Raw genomic sequence first — 26966 nt, forward strand, 5'->3', positions numbered from 1 at the left:
ATAGGAGAAAACTGAGAATGGATCAACAACATTGTAGTTACAACACAATACTAACCTAAATGACAGAGTAAAAAGAAGGAAGCCTGTACAGAATAAAACATATTCCAAAACATGCGTCCTGTTTGCAATAAGGCACTAAAGGAAAACGGCAAAAAAAAGTGGCAAAGAAATTAACTTTATGTCCTGAATACAGTGTTATGTTTGGGGCAAATCCAACACAACACATCACTGAGTACCACGCTTCAAATTTTCAAGCATGGTGGTGGCTGCACCATGTTATGGGTATGCTTGTCATCGGCAAGGACTAAGGAGTTTTTTAGGATAAAAAGAAACGGAATAGAGCTAAGCACAGGCAAAATCCTAGAGGAAAACCTGGTTCAGTCTGCTTTCTAACAGACACTGTGAGACAAATTCACCTTTCAGCAGGACAATAATCTAAAACACAAGAATAAATATACACTGGAGTTGCTTATGAAGATGACATTGAATGTTCCTGAGTGGCCTAGTTACAGTTTTGACTTATATCCTCTTGAAAATCTATGGCAAGACTAAAAATTGCTGTCTAGCAATGATCAACAACCAACTTGACAGAGCTTGAATAATTTAAAAAAGAATAACGTGTAAATATTGTACAATCTAGGTGTGCAAAGCTCTGAGAGACTTACCCAGAAAGACTCATAGTTGTAATCGCTGCCAAAGGTGATTCTAACATGTATTGACTCAGAGATGTGAATACTTACTGTCACGATCGTTAACGGAAGATACGGACCAAGGCGCAGCGTGATAAGCGTACATTTTATTAAGTACTTAACACGACACAAAACAACAAACGATACGTGAAGTCCTAGGTTACACAAAACAAACCTTTACGGAACAAGATCCCACACCGACTAGTGCCAAACAGGCTGCCTAAGTATGGTACCCAATCAGAGACAACGAGATACAGCTGCCTCTGATTGGGAACCACCCTGGCCAACATAGATCTAAACGATCTAGCACATCAACATAGAAAATATAACACAGAAACTACACACCCTGGCTCAACATTTCAGAGTCCCCAGAGCCAGGGCGTGACAGTACCCCCCCCCAAAGGCATGGACTGCGACCGCGCCACACAAACACAACAGGGTAGGGGCCGGGTGGGCATTCCGCCTCGGAGGCGGATCCGGCTTCGGGCGTGACCACCACTTTCTCTCCACCTCCCCGTTGCGCCCCTGATCTGGTCTGGCACCGCTAACTGGAGCTGGACCCGACGACGGTGGATCAAACCGTACAGGCTCCGGACTGGAGCCGCTGGCCGGAGCTGGACTGGACACCGGTGGAGCGGATTGCTCTGGCTCCGGAGTGGATCCGCTGACTGGAGTTGGACCGGACCCCGGTGGAGCGGATTGCTCTGGCTCCGGAGTGGAGCAGGTGGAACAGGCACGGGCCGTGCCGGACTGGACACACGCACCGCTGGCTTGGTACGGGGAGCAGGAACGGGCCGGACCGGGCTGACGACGCGCACCACTGGCTTGGTGCGGGGAGCAGGAATGGGCCGGACCGGGCTGACAACGTGCACCACTGTCTTGGTGCGAGGGGCAGGAACAGGCCGGACCGGGCTGGCGACGAGGGGCAGGAACAGGCCGGACCGGGCTGGCGACGCGCACCACTGGCTTGGTGCGAGGGGCAGGAACAGGCCGGACCGGGCTGGCGACGCGCACCACTGGCTTGGTGCGAGGGGCAGGAACAGGCCGGACCGGGCTGGCGACGCGCACCACTGGCTTGGCGCGAGGGACAGGAACAGGCCGGACCGGGCTGGCGACGCGCACCACTGGCTTGGCGCGAGGGACAGGAACAGGCCGGACTGGACTGGGAACACGCACCACTGGCTTGGTGCGGGGAGCAGGAACAGGCCGGGCTGGACTGGGAACACGCACCACTGGCTTGGTGCGGGGAGCCAGAACGGGCCGGACTGTGGAGGCGGACTGGAGGTCTGGAGCGGAGAGCTGACACAACCCGTCCTGGCTGAATGCCTACTTCCACACAATACGTGTGAGGCATCAGCACAGGACGTACGGGGCTGTGTACTCGTACTGGCGCTACAGCACGTGGCACTGGCGCAGGATATACAGGACCGAGGAGGCGTACTGGAGACCACGAGCATTGAGCCGGCACACCCCGTCCTGGCTGAATGCCCATCTTTGCACGACACGTGCGTGGTGCTAGCACAGGACGTACAGGACTGTGCCGGAACACTCGCGGCACAGTACGTGGCTCCGCTTAACACGGAGCCTGTCCAGTCACACGCTTCCTAGCCTGAGTACGGGGAGTTGGCTCTGCTCTAACCCTAGGCTCCGCCAACCACCCTTTTAGCCCCCCCAACATTTTTTATTGGGGCTGTCTCTCGGGCTTCCTCCTCGGCCGGTACCCTCTGCGTTGCCGCTGCTCCTCTCTATAGCGCGCCTCCACAGTCTCCTCCCAAGGACGGCGATCCATTCCGAAGTGAATCTCCTCCCAAGTCCAGGATCCCTTCCCGTCCAGGATCTCCTCCCAGGTCCAGGCTGTCTGTTCCTGGACACGCTGCTTGGTCCTCTTTTGGTGGGATCTTCTGTCACGATCATTAACGGAAGATACGGACCAAGGCGCAGCGTGATAAGCGTACATTTTATTTAGTACTTAACACGACACAAAAACAAACAATACGTGAAGTCCTAGGTTACACAAAACAAACCTTTACGGAACAAGATCCCACACTGACTAGTGCCAAACAGGCTGCCTAAGTATGGTCCCCAATCAGAGACAACGAGATACAGCTGCCTCTGATTGGGAACCACACTGGCCAACATAGATCTAAACGATCTAGCACATCAACATAGAAAATATAACACAGAAACGACACACCCTGGCTCAACATTTCAGAGTCCCCAGAGCCAGGGCGTGACAACTTACAATATGTACATTTGATATTTCTGTATTTCATTATGGTGTATTGTGTTTAGATGGGTGAGATTTATTTATTTTTAAATCCATTTTGAATTCAGGCTCTGTAACACAACAAAACTTGGAATAAGTCAAAGGGAATGGATACTTTCCGAAGGTGTCTCCGTAGAGTAGAGTAAATTCTGCTAAACAGCTCTTCAATCTAAATACACAAACACCTTCCCAGCGCCACAGCAGCAGCAACACGAGGCTCAGCCTACAAGGCTTTGCAGGGATATATTTAGGCAAAATGCATAGCAAAGAGTAATACAGCGTTCTCTAGCACTATCTGGAGTTACCAGAGCTTTATCAGCTTTTAACAAATGTCAGGCAGCTTAACTAGAGCAACAGGAGTCCTAGATTACTGACATAACATATTTCTTGGTACCTCTCCAATTTATCCTCTATGACATCGCCATTGATCACATCTTCTCAGAGCTATAGGTAAACAGGAAAGATGTTCCTCTATTTGCAAAGCTCCTGTCTGAGACGTTCATACCTCAAAGCTCTCTTGTTCAGCCTTCAAAGTAATTATCACCCCATGTTTTGTTCAACTTGATTCCCCTGAAGTTGACTTTGCCTGCCCTCTAGAATCTTGACAAACTGATCACAATGTTGATTGTGTGCTTGATTACAGGAATATATGAATATAAAATGAACGCTGCTCACAGCCGGGGGTCCTGCTTTCTGCCGTGAACACAGCTGATCAGACGGATTCTAATTCTGCTCCCCAGCTATTTTTGTGATAATTCAAAGAATGACACCTCAGTTCTCCTCCTGTTGGTGGTTTGGGATTAGTGCTTCTGTTAGGAGGAGCGGGACGCTGGGAAGAGCTTTGATTTAACTTGTTTTCTTATTTTTTTCCATCACCAGGGGCCTCCCTGATATCAGCAGCCTGGTCCCTGTTGGTCCTAAGTACACCATGAAGTGGAGCGCCCCCCTGCTGCAGGTCCAGGTGGTGGAGGTGGGTCAGGAGGCCTCCCAGGCCAAGGAAACCTTGTTCCAGCATGGCGGTGCCAAGCACCCTGGCAGTGCCTGTCCCCCAGGTTGGTAAACCTCCTGAGTCATCCATACATGACCTCTCTATCCCTGTTCATCATCTCCTACATGTAGTCCAGTTAATCTCATCACTTGGCCAGACTCCTAGTCTCAGCCCTGTGGTCTGATTCAGCACAGCCCTCTAATCTGTTTCCTACTGTGAACTGTCCCAGTGAATTCTGGTGACACAGCGCTGTCACTCTGATTGAGGATGTGTTTGTGAAAAAAATTGCGATGATGGAAAACATAGCCGCACCCTCCACAGTCTCATTTCACTCTCTGATAGACCACAAACATATCTGGAGTGGTGTCATCAATCTGCAGAGATTATTCCCTTCCTCTCCAGCTCCAATTAGAGAAGCAGCAGCACTAGATAGGAATCGAATGGTGCAACAGTCCTTTTCCCACAAAACTCTGTTGTGCGTACAGCTTGGTGGAGAGATCCCTGATAAATGTGCCATGGGAAGGAGGAGATACAAAGCCTTATCAGGATGTAATGGAACAGCCTTTTAAAGTTGGAGCTCCATGACTTCAATATTAATGGCGACTTTTACAGTAGCGTCTGACCGTGTCACGCTCAGCGAACAGCAACAGTTTAACAAGGAGGCCAAGATTAGGCTTAGATTCTCTGAAGATTAAGCCTTACAGTCTTATAAGTGTACTGCAACACTGTGAGATCATTTAACGGTACATTTAAAGGTATATCACTCTCTCTCTCTCTTTTCCCAGTCTTTTACTAGCCTGTCATGTGTTTGAAAAGCTATGGTTGATTTGAGATTTTAGCACTGGCCCAATGCAAGCCATTCCCTTAATCATGCCTTTCCAGGAATCTTCCTCTGTGCATCTGTTGAATTACTTTCCAGCCTGCCAGTCACACAGACTGGCCCGTCTATTTATAGTTCCCCGTCCCCTGTGATGTCATTCGGCGAGGTGTCCTGCCTAAATCCCACGCTCCCACGGCTTGGAGAGAAATTGACTAATTTTTCATCTCTGGCCCTGGTGCCCTCCTTTATTGATGGAGAAGGCTGGCCTTCTGAGAACTACAGGGATCTCTCAATTCTCTCTCTCTCCTCTCCTCTCTCTCTCTTAGCTTCTCCCACCCCATTACAGACTTATTATTGTCCCACATGTTTTATACTGACACTGAAACGAGAATGCAATGCTGCACTTACATGCAGTGAGCTGGTGTGCAGGTTCGGATGGGGATTAGTCTATGGTTTTGGTGCATATTTGGACCAATGACTGTATATATTGGGGATTTGGAAGCAGTGGCTGCTGTAAATTCCCTCAGTTTAGTTCCCAGAGCTGGATGCAGCACCAGCTGGACTATAGGTTGAGGATGGATATTCCTGCTGGCTGTTGTTACATGAGGTGGCTGCCCTTGGAAGGATGGGCAGGGGCCCCTGTGGGCTCAGCCCTGCCTTGCTGCTACGTGCCCGGCGGCCACTGTGAATAACCTTGTCTGAGTGTGAAAACCAATCCTGCCACACCAACGGGATTACGCTGGATTACAACTCAGCACATTCACCTCCGGGGCTGAGGCCAACTCCAGGCGGGCGGGGACACAACGGACCTGTGTGCCAGCGCATCCCAATGCCTCACAGATACAGGGAAGCCATTGTGTACAGAAGCTCATGGCAGGCACACCTCTTTATATTCAGATGTCTGCTATTGATCGTGTCTCACAGATGACAGATGTCTGTGCCCGTCCATGTCAGAGATCCCATTAAATCCCCAAAGGTTACAAAGGCTCTCTTTAAGAGAACAATACTTGCCTCTCTCTGCTCTCGCTGGGGGTTGGAGAATGTGAAGACAGTATGCTCCCAAGTCGATTGGTAAATCTCACGTCTAATGAGACTCCTGCATTCCTTTTGCCGGGAAAAAGGGCGTCATATTAGCTCCAAATGGCCACGTTTCTCTATCTGCTTTTTAGTTATACATTCAGACTCCAGACTACATTCAGACCATTCAACAAATAACGGCAGCGATCGATCCATCACACATTGAGCTCCTTTGTTAGTGGAAATTCAAGTTTTCTTTTATCACTTCTACTAGTGATTGTAGTTCAGGAATGTAAAGAATTACAGTTCTATTGGGGATTGCAATAGTTGTTTGACCTTGAGCTCTTACAAGGCCCTCCCTTGCCCTCCCTTTGGCAAATCAGACCATAATTTTATCCTCCTGTTTACAAGCAAAAACTCAAACAGGAAGTAAGAGTGATGTGCTCAATACAGAAGTGGTCTGATGAAGCCGATGCTAAGCTACAGGAATGTTTTGCTAGCACAGACTGGAATATATGCCATGGATTTATCCAATAACATGTATGAGTTTACGAACAGTCACCGGCTTCATTAATAAGTGCATCAACAACGTCATCCCCACAGTGACCATACGTACATACCCCAACCAGAAGCCATGGATTACAGCAACATCCGCACTGAGCTAAAGGCCAGAGCTGCTGCCTTCAAGGAGCGGGACACTAATCCGGAATCATATAAAAAGTCCCGCTACGGCCTCCGACAAGCCATCAAACAGGCAAAACTTCAATACAAGACTAAGATCGAATCCTACTACGCTGGCTCTGATGCTCAACGGAAGTAGCAGAGTTTGTAAACTATCATATGATTACAATGGGAAACCCAGCCACGAAAAAGCCCAGCAATGCAAACATACCAGACAAGTTAAATGCCTTCTATGTTCGCTTCAAGGCAAATAACACGGAACCATGCACGAGCGCACCAGCTGTTCCAGACGACTGTGTGATCTTGCTCTTCGTAGCTGATGTGAGTAAGCCCTTTAAACAGGTTAACATTCACAAGGCTGCGGGTCCAAACGGAATACCAGGACGCAAACTCAGAGAATGCGCTGACCACCTGGCAAGTGTCTTCACTGACATTTATAACCTTTCCCTGACCCGGTCTGTAATACCAACTTGTTTCAAGCAGACCACCATAGTCCCCGTGCCCAAGAACGCCAAGGTAACCTGCCTAAATGACTATCTTCCCGTAACACTCACATCTATAGCCATGAAAAGCTTTGAAAGGCTGGTCATGGCTCACATCAACACCATCATCCCAGACACCCTGGACCCACTCCAATTCACATACCACCCCAACAGATCCACAGATGGTGCAATCTCTATTGTACTTCACACTGCCCTCACCCACCTGGACAAAAGGAATACCTATGTAAGAATGCTGTTCATTGACTACAGCTCAGCATTCAACACCATAGTCCTCTCCAAGCTCATCACCAAGCTCAGGAACCTGGGACTGAACACCTCCTTCTGATCCTGGACTTCCTGAGGGTAGGCAACAACACATCTGCCACACTGACTATCAACATGGGGCCCCTCTGGGGTGTGTGCTTAGTCCCCTCCTGTATTCCCTGTTCACCCACGACTGTGTGGCCGCACACGACTCCAACATCATCATCAAGTTTGCTGATGACACGACGGTGGTAGGCCTGATCACCGACGAAGATGTGGCAGCCTATAGGGAGGAGGTCAGAAAAACCTCTCCCTTAATGTCAGCAAAACAAAGGAGCTGATCATGGACTACAGGAAACAGAGGGGCAAGCATGCCCCCATCCATATCGATGGGGCTGTAGTGGAGCATGGTGAGAGCTTCAAGTTCCATGGTGTCCACATCACTACGGAATTAACATTGTCCACACACTCCCACACAGTTGTGAAGAGGGCAAGACAGCACCTCTTCCACCTCAGGAGGCTGAAAAGATTTGGAAAAGGCCCTCAGATCCTCAAAAAGTTATACAGCTGCACTATTGAGAGCATCTTGACTGGCTGCATCACCACTTGGTACGGCAACTGCAAGGCACCTGACTGTAAGGCGCTACAGAGAGTGGTGCGTACGGCCCAGTACATCACTGGGGACGAGTTCCCTGCCATACAGGACCTCTATACCAGGCGGTGTCAGAGGAAGGCCCTAAACATTGTCAAAGACTCCAGCCACCCAAGCCATACACTGTTCTCTCTGCTACCGCACGGCAAGTGGTACCAGTGCACCAAGTCTGGAACCAACAGGACCCACACTGGACTCTAACCACACACTCACACACCAACACACACATACACACACTACATATACCCACACACACACACGCTGCTGTCTATTATATATCCTGTTGCCTAGTCACTTTACCCCATAGTTATATGTACATAGCTACCTCAATTACCTCAAACTTCTGCACATCGACTTGATACTGGTACTCCCTGTATATAGCCATGTTTAAAAAAAACGTGTTATTGTTATTCGTTATTCACTGTGTATTTATTCCTAGTGTCACAATTTCTATCTTTAACTCTGCGTTGTTGGAAAAGGACCTGTAAGCATTTCACTGTTAGTCTACACCTGTTGTTTACAAAGCATGTGACAAATAACATTTGATTTGATGTTAATGGTGTAACCTGTTGATGTGTGTACTGTGTTGTGCCATGTTGTGTGTTGTCCACAGGGAAGGTAATCCTGGGTCCTCCTCGGCTCTACCAGGAGCTCCAGGAGCTGCAGCATGACCTGTCTGTGGTGGACGAGATCACACTACTGGTGGGAACGCTACAGGGGACATACCAGGTAACTGTATAACACCAGCCCACACCACTACAGCCAAACCACTGTCACACGCCACCTCACTACTTAGAACACAGCCCAAACCCCAACCTGTGGGTCTACTGTTGTAATTTTTCGCACCACTACACAGCCCAGAGTTACTCACAAAAGCCTACATCCAAATTACCCACTTTAAAAACATGCACCACAACTTGACCTCCAAAAGCACTGCTTTTTACTTAAAATAGATTTAATTTGCAGCTTGACAAATTATTAATAAAGCTGATATTTCAAAATACTGCTTGCAAATGTAAGGTTGATCAAAGGTGATTTGTTTCTACTACAACCCAACTAACTACAGGTCTAAATCCCTGAGAACACATAATGCTTTGAACATGAACAAAGTGTTATTTTGTAAAATGCTCAGTACTGTACAACAACAAATTTGAAGGCTATCTCCTGAAGAACGGAGTGCCTCTCTCTTGCAGTGAGCTATGCTGTCTTCAAATCAGGACACCTCCCAGTAGTGTGTCTGTCTGCCACCATGACATTAAAGCCACTGTACATAACACAGTCACAGTGTACTCCAGCAATCACCAAAGAGCCTCTCAGTGGAAAGGTGGCCTTTTTGTCTCTCTGATTTTAATGAGCTCAATGTCCTTAGGTGGAGTAAAATCAGCTTTTCTCCATATCACTGATTTCACACCCCACCCAGTTATAATAAAAATGTCCACCAAACAAATATAGGAAATACTTCTGCATGGCTCATTGACTTCAAAATGTATTTGATTCTATTTAACCAGGAGGACTAAACTGTAAAAGTGGAGTAGGAGATGTAATGTGTAAACGTTATATTTGATGGAATAAAAGTGCTTTGGCCATGGGTTGATGAAAGGGTCTATAAATCAGAGCAGTTTTATGAGGAGGGTGTGGTCGGTTCTTTTAATAGAGAGTGTAAGTATGTCATTATAGTCCATGCATGATGGTGTGACTATAAGCATGGCATACTTAAGTTATGGTTTTGAATGTAAGGTTGTGAATGTAAGCAGAAGTACATCATGTAGGAGTGGATGGGAGAATTGCATGCACATGGGAGTATGTACTGTAATGTAGCTATATTTTCATGTCACAGCTGAATGTTCTTGTGTGTTTGTGGATCATAGAACCTGAACACGACCGTGGCCCAGGACTGGTGTCTAGCTCTCCAGAGACTCATCCGGATCAAGGAGGATCAGATTCAGAGTGCCAACAAGTGCCGCTTACGCCTGCAGGTGCCTGGGAGACCAGACAAGTGAGTATTACCTCAATATTACTGGGCCTTGTGATAAAGTCAGCCATACTGTAGTACCATCCAATGTGTGGATTTCATCCACTATCTTCACTCGTGTGATTTTATGATTTAAAGGGGCCAAATTGAACTGTGAGGGCTTGTTTTACACTGCTATCTTCACTCCAGAAAACAGGTTGCTGGAGAAATAGCCTAATCCATAACTCGGAAAACAGGCCGTCACACGCAGCACATAAAGATAATAGCTGGTGACAAGTATTTTAATGTGCCTGGGCGCTAACGTTATGATGATGAAGGAGCCTGATGCTGTGTTCACTTACCCTCAAAGAGCACATTACCTGCCATTATGCTCAGCCAGTGTTAAAAGCCTGCCCCCACCCACCTCTGCTACAGCTGGCTGGCAAATGAGGTCCAGACTGCACACCACGATGGGTCATTAACTGATCGTTACATACAGTATTCACTTCCTTGAGAACTCAAATGGAATAATTGACAGCATTAGCCATGTTATTTTCATAAATTAAATGTGTTTTTCACTTGTTCAGAATCATTTTTTAAAATGTTATTGTAGTTCACCTCAAGGACACATAGGAAGTGGTATTTGACTGACAGCTCATTTTGTCATTTTTAGATTTACCAAATCTAAAGGTGCCACAATGGGAGCTTCTATAATTCTCTCACACTGTGGTGAATCTGAATGTGCATATCGTATTGTGCTGAAGTGGCTATGGACTCAGCTGAGAGTAGAGGAGGTGGATCGAGAATGAAGACAGATTAAAGAGGGAGTCGTGCTGTGGCTGCTAGTGTGTGGAGGATGAGAGGAGGAGGAGGAGGAGGAGAGGAGGGGAGTAGCAGGACCAGGGAGGGAAATAGACCTTGATCCACCTCCACCACAGGAACATGGCTAGGCAGGGTGACAGAGGTGGGCACGTAGCAGCGAAGTCCTAAATGTACCCATCGAACCTAAGGTGATAGCTTGAGCAGCAGAGCACTGCAGACTGGTACCTCTTTCTCTCTCTCTCAATTCAATTCAAGGGATTTATTGGCATGGGAAACGTATGTTAACATTACCAAAGCAAGTGAAGTAGATAGTACACAAAAGTGAAATAAACAATAAAATTAACAGTAAACATTACACTCAGAAATTCCAAAAGAATAAAGACATTTCAAATGTCATATTATGTATACAGTTGAAGTCAGAAGTTTACATACACTTAGGTTGGAGTAATTAAAACTAGTTTTTCAACCACTCTACACATTTCTTGTTAACAAACTATAGTTTTGGCAAGTCGGTTAGGACATCTACTTTGTGCATGACAATTGTTTACAGACAGATTATTTCACTTATAATTCACTGTATCACAATTCCAGTGGGTCAGAAGTTTCCATACACTAAGTTGACTGTGCCTTCAAACAGCTTGGAAAATTCCAGAAAATTATGTCATGGCTTTAGAAGCTTCTGATAGGCTAGTTGACATCATTTGAGTCACCTGTGGATGTATTTCAAGGCCTACCTTCAAACTCAGTGCCTCTTTACTTGACATCATGGGAAAATCAAAAGAAATCTGCCAAGACCTCCGAAAAAAAGTGTAGACCTCCACAAGTCTGGTTCATCCTTGGGAGCCATTTCCAAATGCCTGAAGGTACCACGTTCATCTGTACAAACAATAGTACGCAAGTATAAACATCATTGGACCACGCAGCCGTCATACCGCTCAGGAAGGAGACGCGTACTGTTTCCTAGAGAAGAACGTACTTTGGTGCGAAAAGTGCAAATCAATCCCAGAACAACAGCAAAGGACCTTGTGAAGATGCTGGAGGAAACAGGTACAAAAGTATCTATATCCACAGTAAAACGAGTCCTATATCGACATAACCTGAAAGGCCGCTCAGCAAGGAAGAAGCCACTGCTCCAAAACCGCCTTAAAAAAACCAGACTACGGTTTGCAACTGCACATGGGGCCAAAGATCGTACTTTTTGGAGAAATGTCCTCTGGTCTGATGAAACAAAAATAGAACTGTTTGGCCATAATGACCATTGTTATGTTTGGAGGAAAAAGGGGGTCGGCTTGCAAGCCGAAGAACACCATGCCAACCGTGAAGCACGGGGGTGGCAGCATCATGCTGTGGGGGTGCTTTGCTGCAGGAGGGACTGGTGCACTTCACAAAATAGATGGCATCATGAGGAAGGAAAATTATGTGGATATATTGAAGCAACATCTCAAGACATCAGTCAGGAAGTTAAAGCTTGGTCGCAAATGGGTCTTCCAAATGGACAATGACCCCAAGCATACTTCCAAAGTTGTGGCAAAATGGCTTAAGGACAACAAAGTCAAGGTATTGGAGTGGCCATCACAAAGCCCTGACCTCAATCCTATAGAAAATTTGTGGGCAGAACTGAAAAAGCGTGTGCGAGCAAGGAGGCCTACAAACCTAACTCCGTTACACCAGCTCTGTCAGGAGGAATGGGCCAAAATTCACCCAACTTATTGTGGGAAGCTTGTGGAAGGCTACCCGAAACGTTTGACCCAAGTTAAACAATTTAAAGGCAATGCTACCAAATACTAATTGAGTGTATTTAAACTTCTGACCCCACTGGGAATGTGATGAAAGGAATAAAAGCTGAAAGAAATCATTCTCTACTATTATTCTGACATTTCACATTCTTAAAATAAAGTGGTGATCCTAACTGACCTAAGACAGGGAATTTTTACTAGGATTAAATGTCAGGAATTGTGAAAAACTGAGTTTAAATGTATTTGGCTAAGGTGTATGTAAACTTCCGACTTCAACTGTATATACAGTATTGTAACAATGTGTAAATAGTTAAAGTACAAATGGGAAAATAAATAAACATAAATATGGGTTGTATTTACAATGGTGTTTGTTCTTCGCTGGTTGCCCTTTTGTTGTGGCAACAGGTCACAAATCTTGCTGCTGTGATGGCACACAGTGGTATTTCACCCAGTAGATAAGGGAGTTTATTTTTTTACATTTTAGTCATTTAGCAGACGCTCTCATCCAGAGCGACTTACCGTTAGTGAGTGCATACATTTTCATAATTGGGTTTGTTTTCTAATTCTTTGTGGATCTGTGTAATCTGAGGGAAATATGTGTCTCTAATATGGTCATACATTTGGCAGGAGGTTAGGAAGTGCAGCTCAGTTTCCACCTCATTTTGTGGGCAGTGTGCACATAGCCTGTCTTCTCTTGAGAGCCAGGTCTGCCTATGCGGCCTTTCTCAATAGCAAGGCTATGCTCACTGAGTCTGTACATAGTCAAAGCTTTCCTTAAGTTTGGGTCAGTCACAGTGGTCAGGTATTCTGCCACTGTGTACTCTTTGTTTAGGGCCAAATAGCATTCTAGTTTGCTCTGTTTCTTTTTTTATTCTTTCCAATGTGTCAAGTCATTCTCTTTTTGTTTTCTCATGATTTGGTTGGATCTAATTGTGTTGATGTCCTGGGGCTCTGTGGGGTCTGTTTCTGTTTATGAACAGAGCCCCAGGACCAGCTTGCTTAGGGGACTCTTCTCCAAGTTCATCTCTCTGTAGGTGATGGCTTTGTTATGGAAGATTTGGAAATCGGTTCCTTTTAAGTGGTTATAGAATTTAACGGCTCTTTTCTGGATTTTGATAATAAGCGGGTATCGGCCTAATTCTGCTCTGCATGCATTATTTGGTGTTTTTCGTTGTACACTGAGGATATTTTTGCAGAATTCTGCATCTCAATTTAGTGTTTGTCCCATTTTGTGAATTCTTGGTTGGTGAGCGGACCCCAGACCTCACAACCACAAAGGACAATGGGTTCTATAACATATTCAAGTATTTTTGTCCAGATCCTATGGTATGTCGAATTTTATGTTCCTTTTGATGGCATAGAAGGCCCTTCCAGCCTTGTCTCTCAGATCGTTCACAGCTTTGTGGAAGTCACCTGTGGCGCTGATGTTTAGGCCAAGGTATGTATAGTTTTTTGTGTGCTCTAGGGCAACGGTGTCTAGAAGGAATTTGTATTTGTGGTCCTGGCAACTGGACTTTTTTTGGAACACCATTATTTTTGTCTTACTGAGATTTACTGTCAGGGCCCAGGTCTGACAGAATCTGTGCAGAAGATCTAGGTGCTGCTGTAGGCCCTCCTTGGTTGGTGACAGAAGCACCAGGTCATCAGCAAAGAGTAGACATTTGACTTCAGATTCTAGTACGGTGAGGCCGGGTGCTGCAGACTGTTCTAGTGCCCTCGCCAATTCGTTGATATATACAGTGGGGAAAAAAAGTATTTAGTCAGCCACCAATTGTGCAAGTTCTCCCACTTAAAAAGATGAGAGAGGCCTGTAATTTTCATCATAGGTACACGTCAACTATGACAGACAAATTGAGATTTTTGTTTTCTCCAAAAAATCACATTGTTGGATTTTTTATGAATTTATTTGCAAATTATGGTGGAAAATAAGTATTTGGTCACCTACAAACAAGCAAGATTTCTGGCTCTCACAGACCTCCACTCATTACCTGTATTAATGGCACCTGTTTGAACTTGTTATCAGTATAAAAGACACCTGTCCACAACCTCAAACAGTCACACTCCAAACTCCACTATGGCCAAGACCAAAGAGCTGTCAAAGGACACCAGAAACAAAATTGTAGACCTGCACCAGGCTGGGAAGACTGAATCTGCAATAGGTAAGCAGCTTGGTTTGAAGAAATCAACTGTGGGAGCAATTATTAGGAAATGGAAGACATACAAGACCACTGATAATCTCCCTCGATCTGGGGCTCCACGCAAGATCTCACCCCGTGGGGTCAAAATGATCACAAGAACGGTGAGCAAAAATCCCAGAACCACACGGGGGGACCTGCAGAGAGCTGGGACCAAAGTAACAAAGCCAACCATCAGTAACACACTATGCCGCCAGGGACACAAATCCTGCAGTGCCAGACGTGTCCCCCTGCTTAAGCCAGTACATGTCCAGGCCCGTCTGAAGTTTGCTAGAATGCATTTGGATGATCCAGAAGAGGATTGGGAGAATGTCATATGGTCAGATGAAACCAAAATATAACTTTTTGGTAAAAACTCAACTCGTCGTGTTTGGAGGACAAAGAATGCTGAGTTGCATCCAAAGAACACCATACCTACTGTGAAGCATGGGGGTGGAAACATCATGCTTTGGGGCTGTTTTTCTGTAAAGGGACCAGGACGACTGATCCGTGTAAAGGAAAGAATGAATGGGGCCATGTATCGTGAGATTTTGAGTGAAAACCTCCTTCCATCAGCAAGGGCATTGAAGATGAAACGTGGCTGGGTCTTTCAGCATGACAATGATCCCAAACACACCGGCCGGGCAACGAAGGAGTGGCTTCGTAAGAAGCATTTCAAGGTCCTGGAGTGGCCTAGCCAGTCTCCAGATCTCAACCCCATAGAAAATCTTTGGAGGGAGTTGAAAGTCCGTGTTGCCCAGCGACAGCCCCAAAACATCACTGCTCTAGAGGAGATCTGCATGGAGGAATGGGCCAAAATACCAGCAACAGTGTGTGAAAACCTTTGACCTGTGTCATTGCCAACAAAGGGTATATAACAAAGTATTGAGAAACTTTTGTTATTGACCAAATACTTATTTTCCACCATAATTTGCAAATAAATTCATTAAAAGTCCTACAATGTGATTTTCTGGATTTTTTTTCCTCATTTTGTCTGTCATAGTTGACGTGTACCTATGATGAAAATTACAGGCCTCTCTCATCTTTTTAAGTGGGAGAACTTGCACAATTGGTGGCTGACTAAATACTTTTTTTCGCCATTGTATGTTGAAGAGGGTGGGGCTTAAACTGCATCCCTGTCTCACCCCACGGCCCTGTGGAAAGAAATATGTGTGTTTTTTGCCAATTTTAACCGCACACTTGTTGTTTGTGTACATGGATTTTATAATGCCATATGTTTTTCCCCCAACACCACTTTCCATCAATTTGTACAGCAGACCCTCATGCCAAATTGAGTCCAAAGCTTTTTTGAAATCAACAAAGCATGAGAAGACTTTGCCTTCATTTTGTTTTGTTTGTTTGTCAATTAGGGTGTGCAGGGTGAATACGTGGTCTGTCGTACGGTAATTTGGTAAAAAGACAATTTGACATTTGCTCAGTACATTGTTTTTCACTGAGGAAATGAACTAGTCTGCTGTTAATGATAATGCAGAGGATCTTCCCAAGGTTGCTGTTGACGCATATCCCACGGTAGTTATTGGGGTCAAATTTATCTCCACTTTTATGGATTGGGTTATTATTATTATTATTATCAGTCCTTGCCTCCAAATATTGGGGAAGATGCCAGAGCTAAGGATGATGTTAAAGTGTTTAAGTATAGCCAATTAGAATTTCTGGTCTGTATATTTTATATTTTCATTGAGGATACCATCAACACCACAGGCCTTTTTGGGTTGGAGGGTTTGTATTTTGTCCTGTAGTTCATTCAATGTAATTCGATAATCCAGTGGGTTCTGGTAGTCTTTAATAGTTGATTCTAAGATTTGCATTTGATCGTGTATATATACCTGCTCCTGCAGGTCTGGGAGAGTGTCTCACTGGTCTGGGCGGGGTGTCTGTTGATCTGTTGCTCCTGTGTGAGGTGTTGGGTCTGCGGTTGAGGGCGATATCCTTTAGGGTCCGGGCGAAAGTGGCCACTGCTATCTTGTATAGGTGGACCTGGTCATAAAGGCTGTTCAAGTCCAGGGTGGAGTGGTGGGCCAGGTAGACATTTGGTTTTGAGGCACATTCACGGGAAATACTTGCGTTTACCCGCTGTGTGGTAGCGGGGTGAAAGTATTTTCGTGGTAGCAGGGTTGAGATAACTACTTGTGCGTTGGGGAAAGTAGAAGAAGCTTTTTCTATCACTCCCTTGAGTGCTGTGGCCACCCTTTCCTGGCCACAGCACTCAGAGGGTACTGTATTTTAATTACCTCTGAACATGGGGAGGGTGCTTCTAAGGCCTCTCCATTTTGTTTGGATAGACTGTGCGACTCTCCTGCCATTGTTGGGCTCAAGGGCTTTGACACCTCTCACTTCACACGTCAGTGCTAATTGAAGTTGTATCTCTTTGTCCTAGCAAGCTTGCTAGCCTTAGCATTCAGTCCTTATAAAGTAAAATATATCATTGTAATGTATTTTTCTTCTTGCTTTTTGAAAGTAAAAAAAATAGCTTCAGACTAAACATTACTCACTCAGTTCCAGGTTGGATGATGTTTTCAGGTTTCTGTTTGTTTGCCAGAGCATTTGCTGTACAGCTTGGGAATAGTAATCCTTGGTAGTAGAAAGCCTTCCAGGTAATTCCGTCCAAAATCAGGTTGTAGGTTTGGAGTTTTGGTTTGGAATGAAGGTTATGTTGTGGAGGGTAGCATCCTGTATATGTCCCTGCCAAAAAATCCAAGTTTATCTAACTCTAAATCTATCTTTTTTGTAAAAACATGCTGGAAATTGCGGGAGCAACATCTTTGAGCTGTCCCCTACCCATCTCTGTGAGCTGTATCACATAGTGTAACATTATTTGTTAGTAGCATCCTACAGACCTCATTCTGCCACACAGAGAAGCAGGTTTCTACAGCATTGAGTGTGGGGGTGGGGATGCTTTGAGCAAGTGGAATCCTATAGAGACCTGTACTCTAGTGTAGAGTGTAGATTGTGAGGAGAAGCAGGAGATAAAACCTGAGGATGAAAAAGAGAGAGTTCCTTTAGGAGAGAGAGCTGGGCAGGGACTCTGATAGCAGACTAATTGAGGCCAGGCCTCTGTGGCGGGTGGCTGGCTGGTTGCTTGGCAGGCAGGGCTGGGGGTTGAAGGTGGCAGGGCCAGCAGAGGGCCTTAGGGCTGGGGGTTGGTGGTGATTGGTGGGGTGACAGGTGGTGCATCTCTCTCTCTCTCTCTCTCTCTCTCTCTCTCTCTCTCTCTCTCTCTCTCTCTCTCTCTCTCTCTCTCTCTCTCTCTCTCTCTCTCTCTCTCTCTCTCTACCCTTCCCTCTTTCAATCACGCACACATGCACACACGCACACACGTTGATACTCTACACAGTCTTGTTCGGTCTCTGTGAGAGTGGATCCACAGCAGGGCCCCCCTGTACCGAGTTGGTCCCCTCCTGTCAGCCTGGGAGAGCCAGGAAGTCAGCACATCACAGCCTCCCCTTCCCTCCATCCCTTCTCACAGAGCAGGGACAGGCTGAGCTGAGGACATGGGGGAATCTCTACCACTGCCTCAAAGGCACCGCAGTATGTGTGTCAGCACATCGTTAGCACACGCTTTAACTATGGCTGCTTTAGTATGGCTGTAGGCACACACACACAGGCCAAATGTGTAAAGAACAGCAATCATGGGTCAATGCCAAGGCTGTGCCAGATGACTTGTGGTTTATTTTCTGTAGGTGTCTCGTCTTTGACTTGCTGCATGCCACATGCATGACTTTCACTCACCTCTCAATGAGCAGCTAAGTTGTGACTTTCCCAGTCCAGGCAGGTCCTGGTCTAGGCACACTGTAGCTCCCACAGGGGCCTCTGACTGACCTCTATCAATGTCTGGAGAATAGGTGTGTGCCGGCTGTGTGACAGGCTCTCGCTCAGCACTCACTCCAACATCTGTCCCGTCCTTGTGCATTAGTGTCCCATGTGTGCCTCAGCAGTGACCCACAGCCATATATCAGCCCGGGTCTATGCTGCGGGGCTGGGACCTTGCTCCACACCACTCGGCTCTGTTCCGCCAGCGTGCCCATGCCTACTTCCCCATTCTGCCCGTGTACCAGCACACCTGCACTGCGCCTGTCAATCAGCCGGTGCGAGGACTCAGAGTCCGCTCTGTTTAGCATGTTTGGAGCAGTGAGAGAGTAGAGTATTACCCTTCCTCGCAATCCGATGAAAGGAGCAGTTTCATTCTCATCTTTTCCCCCCTCTCTTTCCCCTCTCGCCTCGTCTCTCTCTTTCTTCAGCAAATTGCTTCTGCTGTATTTAAGCAGTGAAGGGTATGAATTACATCTCGGTGTGAAAGCTCCACTTTTGTCAAAGAAGTTGGAGATCTTACTCACATCTTCCTGTCCTTGTCTACTCTCGCGCTCTCACTCTGTCTGAGTGAAAATGAATTGGGAGCGGGCTGGGCAGCAGGCAGGTATGACAGAAGCAGATTCTCAGGCTGCACACCGTTCTCCACTCAATTACCCTCTAATGATGTCTGAACAGCTGAATGTGAAATGCCTTCCCTTTGGTGTGTGTGTGTGTGTGTGTGTGTGTGTGTGTGTGTGTGTGTGTGTGTGTGTGTCAGGAATGGCTCTTTAACAAGCAGGGCATTGGGTACAGTGACAAATGTACTTTCACTGGCTAAGTGAAGAGAGAGGGAGAGAGATATAGAGACAGAAAGGAATGTATGAGAGCTTCACCTTTAAGATGGGGCCAGCTTTCAGGGAAAACAGCTATCCGGAGGCCTGCTGCTGAATCGAATCACTGAGGATGTGTGCTGCTGTTGTATCTTTTAGCCTGGCACTCAACTTGAAGCAAGTAGTATCTGTGTCCCTGTTTATTCATGTAGAACAGAGGAAAAAACTAACAGGTATTTTGCGTATACAGATGTATTGCATATACAGATGTAGGATCTTCATTTTACCTATATTGTCACAGCAAAATAATCCTGCAGCAACAGGATTTGAACGTTTAGTCCATAATGTTGCTTGATCAGTGGTTAGGCTATACATGAAAAGTGCAATACTGTTACTATAACCTTGTGTTAGCGTGGGTTTTCAGTGAATTTATGTAAATCACTAACTCCTAACTCATCTGCGGTGCAGGAAAATTCTCAGCAACAAAAGAGTGATCAAATTAAGATCCTAAGTCTGTACAGACTGCAAGGACGAGAGCGTGAGCACTGAGCCGGAGGACTTGTGAGCGGTAACCTGGTGGCTGGTTCACAGCTGCTGATCTCAGAGTACTAAGCCCCTACCAGACGCATATGACCTTTAATAGTTCCACACTGAGCTCCCCTGTTCAAGGATCACATTATTCCCACATGCAGGACCAGAACTGTCAGCTTTTACCCATAGTGTAAAAGGCATGTCGGCGGGTGAGGGGCAAGGAGCAGGGGGGCTCCTTCTTTGTGTGTTAGCAGCTCATGCTCCCCTCTCATCCTCTCTCTTATCTGATCTGGGCATCTCAGTGTGGCGGTGACTGCACTGCTACCTTCAGGGTCAAACGGCGCGTTGCATCATTTGACCTTCACATCACTTCCAATATCCTGATTGAAACGGGGAGAAACGTGCTGTTTGTCACAGCTCTGTGGTTACAGGACTCTCCTCCCTTTCCCTCTCCTCCCTGTCCTCCTGCTACCAGAAGGACCTCCAAAGGGGAAGAGTAGGCAGTCTTATAGTACACTAGAATAAAGCTACAGTATGTTTTCATTTTTTCAGTGGGAGTTTAAAATACATGTGTAAAATACAGCACAAACCGCTTCAAGAAATCACATAAAGATAAGTTTACACAATCAGCAGCCTAGAATTTCATCATCATATAATCCAACCATATCACAATCTCATGACATATCCAAACCCAACATACATCCATAGAACAGACCAGTCTGCAGCACTGTCCTGGTTTTGGAAGCTGATGACTACAGTCCCAGAGCCATATCTTATATGACCCTGCATAGAACAAAAGAGTCCTTGGCTTTATTGGATTTCAGTTTGAAATTCTGAAATGGCACCTGGAACTTGTTATTTAGTCTGTGTGGGCTGTCATTGAAAAGGAACTGGCCTTTGCAGGACATTTGTCTGTGGTATTTGTCTTTGTGCATTGATTGGCTCTATGGAGTACTATGCCACTATTCCTACAGCTTTAGGCTATTTTCCAGTGCAGTGCATGACCCATAAAACACAAATGGGCTTTTAGCTGCTGCTTTGCTGTGTACAGTAGAACAATGGTCTTGATGAGGTCCCCACAGAGCATGAGTCAGGTGTTTTACGTTGTGTGTGTCTGTGTGGGTATTCCCCTCTAGGTCGGGACGTCCCGTCAGCTTCATGGTGGTTTTCAACACCCCCAGCCCCCTCAGCAAGATCTCCTGGGTCAACCGGCTGCACCTGGCCAAGATTGCACAGCGTGAGTACTACATTACATGACCCTTCCTTACTGAAATCAGTGGGGGGTGTACATAAAACACAGTTACATACATAATACATAGTTACAGCTGCAAATTACACACGGTGAATTGATTTCTGTGGTGTTGTTTAGGCTTTATAGAGTAGTGGTTAAAACATTTCATTTACAAATCCTCACAAAAGAGCAGTAACATATCAGATAAGGTGGTTAAGGCACATGCTCCAGCTAAGGCACTGTGTGGTTTGTTTTATGGTCATTGGCTCAGTGAAAGTCTGGTGTTGTGTGTTATTGAATCAGATTAACCAAAGACCTCCCTCAGGGATAATGTGTATATTCTGTATAATGTGTGCTTGGCCTCAGAGACTAGGCAATATTGAGCTGAGTATGAAGGCACACGCAGTCTGAGGGGACTGCACCAGCACTGGTCCCTTTCCAGCAGGGAGCAGCACTGTGCTTTCCTACTGCCTACCGCTCCAGTTTCCCCCTCCCCACTACCGAAAGCCTGGCTCTATAGCCTGACTCCACCCATTGATGCTGGAGACCATCCATTGGGAGGTTCATCAAAGCGTGTTCTGATCAACTGGCACGTGCAGAGCCAGCCAGGGCCACTGCACACGATATTAATCTGATTATTTGGCCATGGTGACATTAGCTTCCCTCCCATCATTCCTATTTCCCCATCACCCCAGGCACCCCCTCCTGACACACGCATACACTCACCCAAACATATACGCACACACATAACCCACTCATGGTTTTGGGTCTATGGTGTTGCTCTCTAAGTGCTCTGATATCATATTGCTTGGGCACTGCTCTGTGTTAGGCTGCTTAACTCCCAGAGGCCGTTGGTTTCACAGTAAGCTCCTGCACAGATCTGTAAAGGTTTCAAAGGAAGTTACTGGAACCAGATTAAATACCACAACATGAAATGCATTTTACAGATGAGCAGCCAGAGATGCAATTGAACAACATCCTGTTGTGCAGCCCCAAGGGACAACTCATACAGGGATCGATGGGGCCGGGATTAAGTCTACTGTTATGTGTTATAGGTTAAAGTCGTGTCTGTTTGGCTATCCCCGGTGTTCGTTTCTCCATCAGACATCTGAATATCTCTATCTGTCCTCAGAAATGCCAGTGAAAAGACCAATAGAGTGGATCTCTGCATGGTGCTGCAGCTCTCACAGGGCGTGAGGTTGTGTGCTGGAGTACATCTGTAGGCTCTCCAGCAGAGCCTGGGATGTTGTCTGACTGTGTCAGAAAGGAATAAAAAACATCACCATACACTGCCTTGCAGTGCTGCCCACACTTACATCAACAACACAGCAGGAGTACTGATTAGGACATGGGATCTATAGAAACGATGTAGCATATAGATAGCTTATAGCAATCATAGCATAACAGCTACCTCCCTACCCATATGATAATCATTTGGTGGGTGCTTATATTTGTCCAGTTTCACACAAGTGTGTATTATACGGATGTGTGACAGAGTGGGGTCACGGCCAGGGTCAGCCATAATCAGCAGCGACCCTGGAGCAATTAGTGTTAAGTGCCTTGCTCAAGGGTACATCGACAGATTTTTTCACCTTTTCAACCTTTCTGCTACTAGCCCAATGCTCTAACCACTAGGCTACCTGCCGCTGATTGGACGAAATGCAACGCCAAATTACTCTCAAAACACATTTTAGTACCATTCTGAAAGCTTTAGTCTGTGTAGTATACTCAATATGTTTTTCTAAGACAAGCTAGGACAACAACAGTGTGGAGATGTTTGTTTGGTATTTGTTTGGTATTTTGGTTTGCGTTGTTTCCTCCGCTTCCCCAGCTTTTGCCAAGTGCTTGTATCATCCTTTTTGCAGAGCTTTTCAACCTCTGCCATATGGTGGATTCAGAGCTATCTATCTAATAGAACACAGAAGGTTTTCTTTAATGGAAGCTTCTTTAATGTTAAACATGTAAAGTGTTGTGTACTGCAGGGCAGCTATCTTGGCCCTCTACTCTTTTCTATTTTTACTATTGACCTGCCACTGGCATTAAACAAAACCTGTGTGTCCATGTATGCTGATGATTCAACAATATACACGTCATCAACCACTGCTAGTGAAATCACTGCAACCCTAAACAAAGAGTTGCAGTCAGTTTTTGAATGGGTGGCCAGTAATAAACTGGTCCGGAACATCTCTAAAACTAAGATCATTGTATTTGGTAATCTGGTAATTAATGGTGAGGCTGTTGAGCAAGTTGAAGAGACTAAATTACTTGGTATTACCTTAGATTGTAAACCGTCATGGTCAAAACATATATTGATTGATTGTGTGTAAAGATGGTGAGAGGTCTGTCCTTGATAAGAGATTATCTGTTTTTTTTGGCCCCACAGTCCACAAAGCAAGTCCTGCAGGCTCTAGTTTTATCTTATCTTGATTATTGTCCAGTCATATGGTCAAGTGCTGCAAAGAAAGACCTAGTTAAGCTGCAGCTGGCCCAGAACAGAGCAGCACATCTTGCTCTTCATTGTAATCAGAAGGGTAATATCAATACTATGCATGCCAGTCTCTATTGGCTAAGAGTTGAGAAAAGACTGATTGCATCGCTTCTTGTTTTTATAAGAAACATTAATGTGTTGCAAATTCCAAATTGTTTGCAGAGTCAACTTACACACATCACTGACACACACACACACTTACCCCTGTTGGGGTCTTTTCACAGTCCCCAGGTCCAGAACAAATTCAAGGAAACGTACAGTATTATACAGAGGCATGATTGCATGGAACTCCCTTCCAAGTGAACAGCAAACCTGGTTTCAAAAACCAAATAAAGCAACACCTCACGGCACAATGCCTCTCCCCATGTGACCAGATTTTTGTGTGTATGTACTGACATGTATGTGTAATTGATAGATACACACACACACACACACTAAATGTCAATGTTTTTAAATGGGTGTAAATTGTAAAGTATTTTGTCTGTAATGTCTTTTTCGTTATGTGTCGGACCCCAGTAAGACTAGCTATCGCCATTGGAGTCAGCTAATGGGGATCGTAATAAAATAAAAAAGTAATCCGGTTATTACTTGGAGAGCTAATGTTTTTGCAGAATACACTGGCTGCACAACAACGGCAACCCTCCCCAATGCCAAGCTCACGATGCTTCACAAAATGTTTTTATGGTGATGAGCAAATAACAATCTGGGCTGACACTAATAAGTGGTTGTTGGGGTCTAAGTGTAAAGATCCCCGAAACACAGATAGCAGCTAGATACTCAGCGAGAGGGACAAGCATTTTCAACAGCCTATTTAAAGTTCAATATTTGGAATGTTTTTAATACAAAACATCATGACCTGCCCTAAAACTTTCTCTCCATCACTTTACCTGCCTGTATGCATTCCATATCCACTTATTTCTCTGGCTTCCTAATGTCACAGGTTATATTCACTATGCATTATTGTGGTAGTTTCATAGATTAGGACTATAGGTTTAGACCTTACATACTGACACTTACAGTGGGGAAAAAAAGTATTTAGTCAGCCACCAATTGTGCAAGTTCTCCCACTCAAAAAGATGAGAGAGGCCTGTAATTTTCATCATAGGTACACGTCAACTATGACAGACAAATTGAGAAATTTTTTCTCAGAAAATCACATTGTAGCATTTTTTATGAATTGATTTGCAAATTATGGTGGAAAATAAGTATTTGGTCACCTACAAACAAGCAAGATTTCTGGCTCTCACAGACCTGTAACTTCTTCTTTAAGAGGCTCCTCTGTCCTCCACTCGTTACCTGTATTAATGGCACCTGTTTGAACTTGTTATCAGTATAAAAGACACCTGTCCACAACCTCAAACAGTCACACTCCAAACTCCACTATGGACAAGACCAAAGAGCTGTCAAAGGACACCAGAAACAAAATTGTAGACCTGCACCAGGCTGGGAAGACTGAATCTGCAATAGGTATGCAGCTTGGTTTGAAGAAATCAACTGTGGGAGCAATTATTAGGAAATGGAAGACATACAAGACCACTGATAATCTCCCTCGATCTGGGGCTCCACGTGGGGTCAAAATGATCACAAGAACGGTGAGCAAAAATCCCAGAACCACACGGGGGGGCCTAGTGAATGACCTGCAGAGAGCTGGGACCAAAGTAACAAAGCCTACCATCAGTAACACACTACGCCGCCAGGGACTCAAATCCTGCAGTGCCAGACGTGTCCCCCTGCTTAAGCCAGTACATGTCCAGGCCCGTCTGAAGTTTGCTAGAGTGCATTTGGATGATCCAGAAGAGGATTGGGAGAATGTCATATGGTCAGATGAAACCAAAATAGAACTTTTTGGTAAAAACTCAACTCGTCGTGTTTGGAGGACAAAGAATGCTGATGGAAACATCATGCTTTGGGGCTGTTTTTGTGCAAAGGGACCAGGACGACTGGTCCGTGTAAAGGAAAGAATGAATGGGGCCATGGATCGTGAGATTTTGAGTGAAAACCTCCTTCCATCAGCAAGGGCATTGAAGATGAAACGTGGCTGGGTCTTTTAGCATGACAATGATCCCAAACACACCGCCCGGGCAACGAAGGAGTGGCTTCGTAAGAAGCATTTCAAGGTCCTGGAGTGGCCTAGCCAGTCTCCAGATCTCAACCCCATAGAAAATCTTTGGAGGGAGTTGAAAGTCCGTGTTGCCCAGCGACAGCCCCAAAACATCACTGCTCTAGAGGAGATCTGCATGGAGGAATGGGCCAAAATACCAGCATCAGTGTGTGAAAACCTTGTGAAGACTTACAGAAAATGTTTGACCTGTGTCATTGCCAACAAAGGGTATATAACAAAGTATTGAGAAACTTTTGTTATTGACCAAATAATTATTTTCCACCATAATTTGCAAATAAATTCATAAAAAATCCTACAATGTGATTTTCTGGAAAAAAAATTCTCATTTTGTCTGTCATAGTTGACGTGTACCTATGATGAAAATTACAGGCCCCTCTCATCTTTTTAAGTGGGAGAACTTGCACAATTGGTGGCTGACTAAATACTTTTCCCCCCCACTGTATCAACATAGAGAAAATGTATCCATGCAGGTTTCCATGCCATATTTTCATATTTAGGTGAAAATCCATTGAGACGTTGTTCGTTGAATCTCTGGTGTGAAATAGAATGGATCCGCACCAACCTGGCCAGAATGTCAATTACATGTTAATTGCATTATACCCACACTTTGCCTTCCCATTTAACCAAATGTAATTACAATAAGGGAGTTGTTGATATGATTTTACGGATGGCCTGCCGTCACTAGGCTCTCCTTTCATTTCATGGTAATGCAGGCCTGATGCACGCCCTGGGGAGTCCTCCAGTTCAATCAGCAGTTGCACTCCACTCAGCTGTATCCTGTATGGACAGAGGGGTGCCATGCTCCAAAATGTCTCCAAATGGCTGATGCCCCAAATAGCAAACGCTCTTATGCATGATTTAGTGAGCAATTAGACATCACAAAGCTCATTTTGTAGCCAAACTCTGTACCAGCGTTTATGACTGTTACATTTATATAACACACTTATATCCCTCAGGTATGTTTTCATATACACTCCTTACTGTACCGCACAGAATACGCTTAGTGCCAAATGCTATCCCCAAAGTGTACTTTCAAAACACATAAATCTCATCTCATTTCTTACACTTAAGCTACAGGAACATAATTGTATGCCTGAGGTACAATTTGAAGCACATTTATAGCATGAGTTGTCTTGTAGTGTAGCTCTTTGTCTTGGGCATTCACATTATATATACAGTAGGAAAGTCTGCCAGATATGAAAAGTTTGCTGATGTAGAGATAGTTTTTACTTAGGATGGGTCCAGCCCTGAGGCCTAACATCACAGATAGAATATAGAACAGATGCCTCCACTAAACAACATTTGTCACTTTTCCACAGCATCTCACATGCCGCTTCAATTTTGCCTACTGTTTCTGAAGGGGTCCTATAATAACATAGCCAGGAGCATAGCCTAATAAATGGGTTGATTCT

General features: G+C 45.3%; 1 protein-coding gene across 3 annotated transcripts in view; it reads left to right on the forward strand.

The window, feature by feature from the left end:
* Positions 1 to 26966, forward strand: part of arhgef10la (Rho guanine nucleotide exchange factor (GEF) 10-like a) — a 127148-nt gene that overhangs the window by 40643 nt on the left and 59539 nt on the right. For all 3 annotated transcript variants that reach the window (XM_041888422.2, XM_041888423.2, XM_041888424.2), the window contains 4 exons: positions 3835 to 4007; positions 8473 to 8588; positions 9728 to 9855; positions 20850 to 20950. In XM_041888422.2, coding sequence (XP_041744356.2) covers positions 3835 to 4007; positions 8473 to 8588; positions 9728 to 9855; positions 20850 to 20950 — 518 coding nt within the window. The remainder of the gene's footprint in view (positions 1 to 3834; positions 4008 to 8472; positions 8589 to 9727; positions 9856 to 20849; positions 20951 to 26966) is intronic.

This window comes from Coregonus clupeaformis, chromosome 10 (genome assembly GCF_020615455.1).
Source record: "Coregonus clupeaformis isolate EN_2021a chromosome 10, ASM2061545v1, whole genome shotgun sequence".
In the NCBI taxonomy this organism is placed as follows: domain Eukaryota; kingdom Metazoa; phylum Chordata; class Actinopteri; order Salmoniformes; family Salmonidae; genus Coregonus; species Coregonus clupeaformis.